Raw genomic sequence first — 10,404 nt, forward strand, 5'->3', positions numbered from 1 at the left:
TTCTCTGATGCCCCATACTACCCTGAGCTTTATTAAATACTGCATCTCACAGCATTATACATTTCTTTCATAATGCTTATTGCCGTTAAAATTTTACATTTTTTTCCAAACTTAGTTGAAGGAAAATTACTTCACAGCCTCTGCCATAATCGAGTCAGCTGTAGGTATACATGTGTCCCCTTCCTTTTCAACCTCCCTCCCCTTCCTACCCCCTCTAGGTTGTTACAGAGCCCGTTTGAGTTCCGAGTAATACAGCAAATTGGTTATCTATTTTATACATGGTAGTGTATATGCTTCCATGTTACTCTATCCGTCCCACCCTCCTCTTCTTCCACCCGGCCCATGTCCGTAAGTCTGTTCTCTATGTCTGTCTCCATTGCTGCCCTGTAAATAGGTTCATCAGTATCATCTTTCTAGATTCCATATATGTGTTAATATACAGTATTTTTCTCTTTATGACTTACTTCACTCTGTATAATAGGCTCCAGGTTCGTCCACCTCATTAGAACTGACTCAAACAAGTTCCTTTTTATGGCTAATATTCCATTCTGTAAATGTACCACAGTTTCTTTAGCCATTCATCTGATGGTGGACATCTAGGTTGCTTCCATGTCCTAGCTATTGTAAACAGTGCTGCAATGAACATTTGGGTACATGTACCTTTTTCAATTTTGGTTTCCTCAGGATATGTGCCAAGTAGTGGGACTGATGAGTCATATGTTAGTTCTACTTCCAGTTTTTTGAGGATTCTCCATACTGCCTTCCCTAGCTGCTGCATCAATTTACATTCCCACCAACAGTGTAAAAGAATTCCCTTTTCTCCACACTCTCTCCAGCATTTATTGCTTTTGGATTTTTGATGATGGCCATTCTAATTGGTGTGAGGTGATATCTCATTATAGTTTTGATCTGCATTTCTCTAATAATGAGTGATGCTGAGTATTTTTTCCTGTGTTTATTAGACATTTGTACATTTTCTTTGGAGAAATGTCTGTTTAGGTCTTTTGCCCACTTTTGATTGCGTTATTTTTCCCATATTGAGTTTTATGAGCTCCTTGTATATTTTGGAAATTAATCCTTTATCAGTTGTTTCATTTGCTATTATTTTCTCCCATTTTGAGGGTTGTCTTTTCCCCTTGTTTATAGCTTCCTTTGCTCCAAAAGCTTTTAAATTTAATTAGGTCCCACTTGCTTACTTTTTATTTCCATTACTCTACAAGGTGATAGATCATCTTGCTGTGATTTATGTCATACAGTGTTCTATGTTTTTCTCTAAGAGTTTTATTGTTTTTGGTCTTTCATTTAGGTCCCTAATCCATTTTCAGTTTATATCTGTGTACAGTGTCAGGAAGCATTCTAATTTCATTCTTTTACACGCCACCTGTCCAGTAAAAACTCTTCAAAATGGGCAGAGGAGGAACCTACCTCAACATAATAAAGGTCATATACAACAAACCCACAGCAAACCCTAATTTCAACAGTAAAACACTGAAAGCATTCCCTCAAAGATCAAGAACAAGACAAGGGTGCCCAATCTCATCACTATTATTCAACATAGTTTTGGAAGTCCTAGGTATGACAGTCAGAGAAGAAAAAGAAATTAAAAGGATCCAGATTGGAAAAGAAGAAATAAAATTCTATTTGCAGATGACATGCTACTATACATAGAAAACCCTAAAGACATTATCAGAAAATTGCTAGAGCTAATCAGTGAATTTAATAAGGTCACAGGATACAATGTAAATATACAGAAATCACTTGCATTCCTATGCACTAACAATGAGAAATCAGAAAGAGAAATGAAGAAATCAATACCATTTACTATTGCAACAATACCTAGGAATAAACATACCTAAGGAGAAAAAAGAGCTGTAGATAGAAAAGTATAAGACACTGATGAAAGAAGTCAAAGACAACATAAACATAAAGAGAAATATTCCATATTCCTGGGTTGGAACAATCAATATTATGAAAACGAGTATACTGCCAAATGCAATCTACATATTCAATGTACCTATCATTACAAATGGCATTTTTCACAGAACCAGAACAAAATTTCTCAATTTGTATGTAAACACAAAAGACCCCAAACAGCCAAAGTAATCTTGAGAAAGAAGAATGGAGCTGGAGGAATCAATCTTCCTACTTCAGACTGTACTACAAAGCTGCAGTCATCAAGACAGTATGGTATGGGCACAAAGATGGAAATATAGACCAATGAAACAAGACAGAAAGCCCAAAGATAAACTCACACACCTATGGGCACCTTATCTTTGACAAAGGAGGCAAGAATATACAATAGGGCAAAGATAGTCTCTTTAATAAGTGGTGCTGGGAAAATTTTACATTTTTTAACCAAGGTCTATCTCTTCCCCTTTGAACATTAAATCCCTTTGAGGGTTAATAATTATCTACTTTTGTTCACCACAGTGTTTTCATTTCTTAGCTAAACCATAAGAATGATCTTGTCCAAAATCCCTAGCAGAGTGGCCTCCCACAAAAGACTAGTCTTATGAAAAGTTCAATGAAAACTGGTTAAGGCACTTAGTCCTGATCAGCTACACAGCTTGGACAACAGTTGCCTCTACAGTTATGATGTTAGAAAAGAGCTAACAGTCCCCAATCATAAACACTGACGTAGCATATCCTGCCATTAGTTTGCTGTCATACAGCTTCAGTTCCAAGACTTCCACCCCAGCCCCGTAATATCTTAAGACCTGGTATTAGTCACAGTAACACCTCTGCACCCTCTATTTATATTCTACCGTCTCTGCTTTCTCTAGTCCTTTACAGCTGGGCTGGCCAAAAATCTCCAGCAGGGGTCAAGGCTGATACATTTTATTATCAAGATCTCAACTGCTTCAAATCCCAACCATGAGCAATGAGTGACAAGAGCTAGCACTGTACTAGCTACTTCATTTATGAGGTAAAATCCAAGTCAATTACGCCAGAAAGTAAAAATTCTAAACCCTACTGGATTTGAAGGAATTCAAGGTCTTTAACTTCTCACTTTTTAAAAACTGAAATATTTTGACGTACAATATTGTGAGTTTCAATTGCAGAAGTGAAGTGTTAATCACTCAGTCATGTTCGACTCTTTGCGACCCCATGGGCTGTAGGCTACCAGGCTCCTCTGTCCATGGAATTCTCCAGGCAGGAATTCTGGAGTGGGTTGCCATTTCCTTCAGGGAATCTTCTTGACCCAGAGATTCAACCTAGGTCTCCCACACGGCAGGCATGTTCTTTGCCATCTGAGCCACTAGTTTCAGGTGTACTACATAGTGATTTGGGCTGCCCTGGTGGCTCAGACAAAAAATCTGCCTGCCATGCTGGAGATACAGGTTCGATCCCTGGGTCACAAAGATCCCCTGGAAAAGGAAATGGCTACCCACTCCAGTATTCTTGTCTGGAGAATCCCATGGACAGAGGAGCCTGGCAGGTTACAGTCCATAGGGTCAGAGTCGGACACAACTGAAGCGACTTAGCAAGAACAGTGTGTCCCAATATAACATATGAGTATAGTATTCTTGACTGTATGCCTCATGATGCATGTTATATCCCTGTGGCTTATTTATTTTAGAAGTGGAGGCTTGTTCCTCTTAATCCTGTTCACCTATTTCATCACCCTCCCCCTCGTGACTCCCTTCCCTGAAGGAATCGTCTTGACAATAACGTGTATCTGCCTTACTCCAAATTGGTTAGGAATGGGACACTGAGCCTGGTGATGCACGTTATTGGTCACCTTAGCTGTCAAGAAGTTAAGGCAGAGGCAGCAGGATATAAACTGGGGCATAAAGAGTCGAGTACATTTTTAAGATTTCAAGTTGAGTGAATAAATACAATAAAACTCTCCAGTTGAACTTTCCTGAAGACTTCTAATACATAAGCAGCTTTATAAGTCAATGGCAACGATAAACTGCTATTGCTGTGTGTAGCATGCTGTGGCACTACCACTTGATGAACCCCAATCATTTCAGGCACCATGCTGTGTGCTTACATGCCTTATTTTAAACTCTATGATTATCGGCACTGGCATATGAAGAAGACCAAAGATCAATTTTATAGAAGGCAATTGCCCAAGTCAAACAACAGAATGAGGACTCATACTGTGACCAGAATGTACCCTTCTACTGTAGCAAGGAGCCTCTAAACATTATGGGGAAGCTATACTATTTTTTCCCAATTTCTTCCCCCCAAATTTATAACATCCTCAGATTCTTCATTTTTGAGTTTGTAAATACGATAGTAGAATACATTCCACATGGTCATCATTGCTCTGTACCTCCTTTAGAGTTAATTTACTTTGTACTTGATACTCATGTTCAATGTCACCCGCAAAATATCTGGACTCATAATCATCTTTAAAGAGTTCTCAGATGTGCTACATTATGAGATAAATTACTTCAGAAATAACATCAATGTAAACAGAACACAGAGGTTCTGAAAGGATTCCCACCACCACTGGATTTCATGTGTACACAGCAAAAGCAACAGTCTACTTGCTGAGTTTGAGCAATGATCCAAAGAGGAAAACAGAGTTTAACCATCCCCCAAGAGGAAACTTCTCTGTACAAAGAGGATAATCACATAACATTTAAGGTAAAGGCTAAAACGGGAGGCAGCATGGACTCCACGTAAACTTAAAGATTGAGAAGGTTAGAGAGGTCCCAGGTTGCAAAACTACAGCCAGAGAATTCTCCATCTTACCTGTCCTGAGGCAAGCAGTTAAGGGAAGCTATTGATCTACAGGAAACAAGCATCCCTCCAGAGCTCTAAAACCCCAGGATTCAGGTTGCAATTAGAGATGAAAGAGTTCCGGCCTCACCTGATGGGGAAATATTCAGCTTGTCACATAGTTTGGATGTCTCTGGAACCGTTTTGGACAAAAGGAATGTGAAGAAGGGGGTCTCAGAAATAGGCTGAGACAAGTTCAAGACAGGAAACATACAAGTTTTGGTTATGTGATTCCTTAAATTATACCCAGTGAATCAGTCTTGTAAAACAGTTGATCTGCACTCATGTGCTCCCCCCATCTCTCTCCCTCTCTCATGAAAGACATATGAACAAGATCCTAATTGACTCTCTTGCATACTTTCCTCTGCACTGAGGAAATATTGTGTCTGTTACATTATACACATACATGAGAAACCCACAGCCTTTGTAATCTATGATCTCTTGAGCTCATTTAAGTTCTGGCTAAGTCTTTATTTCCTAATGTTTCCATCTCACTTTTTAAAAAGCTATTTATTAGCAGTTTCAATAGACGTAACATTGCTCTTTAGAAGTAAGTATTCTGTTAACTAGAAAAAATGTTTTCACTGCTATTTCACCGCTATTATACTTTAAAAATAATAGCAAAGGGAAAACTGTATTTTCATCTAAGCTTTGGTTCTCAGCTATAAAAGTTCTACCCTTGTATTCACCATGAGCTGGCCATGAATGCAGTCTAGTATAGGAAGTTTCTACAAATTGAATCAAACAGAGTAAGGTATCACCCACACAGAAAGAACAAAGCTGGGAGAAAGGACCACTGTCAAGATAAGACAGTTTCAGAATAATATTCAATAGCTAACTTTTTTTTAAGTAGTCATTATATTCTGGTGCTTACTAAGCTCTACTTTTCATAGTAACATTTGTATTATAAAGCATTTTGAAATTATACAATAAGAGATGCCAATGCACTGACTATAGAAATTAAGATAAAACTGTCATTTTTGCTTAAAATCCATCTCTTTTTAAAGAGATAAAACACTACAATTCACCGAAAGCTCAGTCCTCATTCCTTCCTTTCCTCCTCACACTAAATATCTTTTTTATGTTGTCACTCCAACCTCTTGTTCTTTTTACTATATCTTTATTTATACAAATTGCCTTTTTCACCCAACAAATATTTTAATATTTACCTGTTGATACTTGTGGATCTGGGTGATTCACATTAGCTTCTATGTTGAACTTCACTGTGACTCTCAGTTGATCCTCTCCAGTAGGCTTTCTACCTTTTTAACATTCAAGGGTTGTAAAAACCAATCCTGTACATATCTCCTTGTGTACATGTGCAAATTTCTCTAGGTCCTCTCTTTGAAGCAGATTTTCTGGGTCGTAGATATGTATTCTCCAACTGTACTAGGCATTGCCAAAATCATTTCCAAAGTGATTGTGTCAATTTACACATCTATCAGAAAGGTTAAGTTCTTTTGCCCACTTTTTTTTCATTTTCTAAGTACTCTTTTCCAAATTATTTCAATGCAAATCAATTCTTCCAATCTATGGTTTAATATTTCATTTTATCAGTGACTTTTATTACAAAAAATATTAATGTGGAAAACTGTTATCAACATTTTCCTCCTAGGTTTGTGCTTTTTATCTTAAAGAAACTCTCTACCTCAGTGTGATTTATTTCTTCAAGTGTTTTTTCCTCTTCATATCACATTTATATCTTCAAACCATGTATATTTTTGTGTATGCTGTTAAGAGAATCTTTTATCTTTTTGCAAAGAAAGCCATTTTTAAAAAGTCCATCCTTTCACCAACTTTTAGAGCTATCATATATTTTCACATACAGCTTGGCCTGTTCTAGGCTATTTTGGTCTACTGATCTGTCTTATATTTGTCCAAAGATGTCACACAGCTTAAATTACTAGAATTTTCCAGTAAGTCTTGGTATCTGATAGAGTAAGTTCTAATTTTTTTTTTCAGAATTGTTTTGCTTGTTTTGCTTTTCTCTTTATTCAAACATGTAAGTTTTAGGATTAGTTAAGTCTCCCATTAGCGCTTTTTAAAAAAATCTGTTTCTTAATAATTTGTTGGTAGTGAACGGGAGCTATTTTTTTTTTTTCCAGTTTTGTGGTTGATTGGCCAAATCTTTTATTTAGTATTCCATCGCTGATCAACACAAATACATGGCATTACTAGGAAGGAGGGGAGGGGAGCTGTGGGGGGAAAAAAAATCATGTTGTAATTTCACTTGAAGTTGTATTGATTTTCCAAATTAATTTGGCAAGGTTGAGAAGTTATGATAAAGCCTTCCCAACCATGACATAGCATGAATCTCCATTTATTTAGACTTCTTTTATGTCCTTAAATAAAGATTAACATTTTTTCCATAAAGGTCTTACACATTTTTGCCAGATTAATTCCTGATCTTTTTTTTTATTGAGCTATTAGTTGCCTTTGATCTTCTGGGCCACTACCACAGCCTTTCCTTTAACTCACTTTATTAATCAAAAAATCATGCTTTTAGAATCATGTATGTTATATTCAGATTTACTTTTGTTGTTTTTCATGTGTTCATCTGTTTCTCCAGCAATTATTACACTGAACATGGCTCCTAATATTTTGACCTGATTCTTCATTTGGTCATTACAGACATGTGACTGTACAATTACCTTTCTTTCAGATAAACAGAGAAATTCCACAGGAGTTGAATGGAAAAAATGTTTCTTACCCTCCACTTGGGGCAAAACAAAGGAGACTCTCATATCCTTCATGAGCCACTTTGGAGGAAGCCTCTAAAATCTGTGTTCAAGCCCTTCTCCCCACCATAAATGTATGGACCACTGAACTCATATCTTTGCCTTTTGTGGACAGGAAGACCCAAGTGTCTCATACTAGACTGAGTTCCTCAGATGTTGAAATGCCAAGCTTTCAGGGGCTCTTTGAGTTTCTGAGCTCTAATAACGCTTACTCTTTATTCTTCCACCCCTAGTGGGGAGAAGCCCAATTCTCCAATTTCCTAGAGCCAAAGGGCAGGAGCTCACAGTTAGAAATAGAAGCCATTTGGATTTCCAAATCCACCAACGATATATTTTCTATTTGTTTCTTAATAATTTGGTGGTGAAAATGAATGGTATTGATTTTAAGAGGGGTGGTCTGCAGCTTTGTGGTTGGCTGCCCAAATCTTTAATATAGTATTCCATCCTAGTTCAACACAAGAATGGTATTTTGGGGAGCAAGGGAATAGGAAATTCTGCAGATTTCAAAGTATGAAAAAAGGCAAAATATGCCCCGCAATTTCCTTTTTTGAGACTTGTGAATAGAACTTTCTTTCTTTATATATACTGACATAAGCAGTTTCTGTTGTTGCCGTCAGTTGTTTGCTTTTTAATACAGGTAAGAGATTTAGTTTGAAAGACACCTTGAAATCTCAGGAGTAGCACACACCAATCCCTCCCACTCAACCCCACCCCCACCCCCAAGCTCCAATCTAGTTGGATTGAATGTAAAGAATGGTCCAATTTTCCATCTTAGGTGAGAAGATCTTTGTCAAAGATCTTAGAACTTTTGGCCTCATTTATCAGGAAAATTTAGAAGGAAGAAAGCCTTTAGGAGAATTACTTGGAAACATAAGACGACTAGTAAGCAGGTTCAAATCGTATGCTTTTAAATGAGCTTGTTGAAAGAAACGTTAACAATTCCAGAACGAAATCAAAACGAGTTTAAACTTTTTCCTCTCAAATGCACACACACAAAAATAATCATGGAGACGTTAACAGGAAACTCTTAAAAAGTGAAAAACAATTCTTCCTTGCACTAGTCCTTGGGTAGTTACCACAGAACAGGCTCTTCTTCTCTGGAACTTCTTTGAAACCTGGTTTTGGTCCCAAGGTTTGTTGGTCTTAGTATCTGCTCCGGCCTCCTCCTCCTCTCTCCGAGCGGCTCCCCAGGCGGCCTCCGCCTCGGGGGACCTTACGGCCCGACCGGCTGTAAGACTCGCGCGGGGGCGGGCACCCCCTCTCCACAGACTGCGGCAGCCCGCGATCCGCCCTGCCTACCCGGTCGCGGCCCCCCGAGTAGCGCTCGCTCCGGCCCCCAGCATAACCGTCGCGGCCGCCGCCATAGGCGTCGGGCGAGCAGCCGCGGTACTCCTCGTAGCGGCCGCCGCCGCCACCGTAAGATGGCGGGGGCCCACGCGCGGGGGCGGCGCTGCGCGGGTCCCCGTAGCTCTCGAAGGGATCTCGGTAGGAGCCTCCGCTCGGGTGATCCGCGTAGTCGCGGTCGCGCCCCCCGTAGCCGTCTCGGTCGCCGTAGCCTCTCGATGGACACTCATCCCGGGCGCTGGAGTGGCCGTAGTCGCGGTAGGTATACTCTCTGGGCGAGGGGGCAAAATCCCGGGCGTCGCGGGCGCTCGGGTAGTCGCGGCTGGAGTAGCCGTCTCGGGGAGAGTAGCCCCCCTCCCGGGAACCCAGGTAGGGATCCCGGCGCGGGGGCGGCGGCTCTCGGCGCGGCGGGCCCTCATAGCCGTCTCGCCCTCGCGCGGCCGGGGCCCGCCCGCGCATTCCACCACCGCCGCCGCTGCGAGCCGGGCCCGACGGCGCGGCCCTCTTGGGGGGCGGGCCGGCCCGCCGCGGTGGTGGCGGCCCGCGCTTCATGGGTAGCGGGGCCCGGGAGGGCCGCAGGTCGAAGTCGCCCGCGTAGCCGCCGTCATCCGCAGGCCCTCCGCGGGACGGGGGGCGCCGCGGACCGCCGCCGCGGGCCCCGCGCAGGCCCCTCGAGCGGCCCCGGCTGCGGGACAGGGGTGGGCCCCGCCGGCCGCTCTCGAAAGCCGGTTTGGTGGCCTGGGCCACCTTGATGGCCTTACCATCCAGGGACTTGCCGTTCATGTCTCTCACGGCGGCCTTGGCGTCTGCCGGACTTTCGAAGGTGATGAACGCGAAGCCCCTGGACTTGTTGGTTTCTCGATCTTTCATCAACAGCACCTCGGAGATGTGGCCATACTTGCCAAACGCAGCCTCGAGGGATTTCTCGTCAGTTTCGTGGTTGAGTCCTCCAATGAAGAGCTTCCCCGGGCGATCCGCTTCCACCATGTCTGCCGGTCGGCTGGTCGGTCAGTGGCGGTGTGTGGCGGCGTGTGGCGAAGGCGAGCAGTCGTCGTGCCTTCTGAGCCCGCTGGTCGAGGGCGGCTCCTACTGGTCGGGCGCCGCGTCGTCGCGAAACCCCGGAACCGCAGTTCTCGCCCCCCGCTGCGCAGGCGGAACGCTCCGGTTTGCGCCTCTCTGATCTGGTTCCCTCAGCGTGCTAGGCTCTTGCTGGTTGTGATTGGTTGGTAGTGCCGGGCCGTAGTTCCCCGTCGAGGAAGACTGACGGTTTTGTGACTTTTTTTCCAGTCGTTAAACTTCGGCTGATTAACCTATCCTTGGCTTAAATTCTTTTGATACACTTTAATGAGAAGAATTTTAATGCATTCCAATCCAAGTTACCCAAACCACATTCAAACAAAAATTAACAGAAAAATGGAATAAGAACAATTTTAAAGTTTTTAAATGAATTTTGTACATAAAATGTATTAAGAATAAGATATTTTGCATTGCCAAGGGGCAAGAGAGAACTTGGTAAGTGGAAGGTTCCCTGGTAGAATAGGAAGGAGAGGGAGTCATTCTTTGGATGCATTTTCTTCCGTTTTTCAGC

General features: G+C 42.1%; 1 protein-coding gene across 1 annotated transcript; it reads right to left on the reverse strand.

The window, feature by feature from the left end:
• Positions 1–8,396: 8,396 nt before the first annotated feature.
• On the reverse strand, positions 8,397–9,803 carry RBMXL2 (RBMX like 2). The gene has a single exon (XM_069553738.1). The coding sequence runs from the start codon at positions 9,801–9,803 to the stop codon at positions 8,616–8,618; it is 1,188 nt and encodes a 395-aa protein (XP_069409839.1). The 3' UTR covers positions 8,397–8,615.
• Positions 9,804–10,404: the final 601 nt, after the last annotated feature.

Source organism: Ovis canadensis, chromosome 15 (genome assembly GCF_042477335.2).
Source record: "Ovis canadensis isolate MfBH-ARS-UI-01 breed Bighorn chromosome 15, ARS-UI_OviCan_v2, whole genome shotgun sequence".
Lineage (NCBI taxonomy): Eukaryota > Metazoa > Chordata > Mammalia > Artiodactyla > Bovidae > Ovis > Ovis canadensis.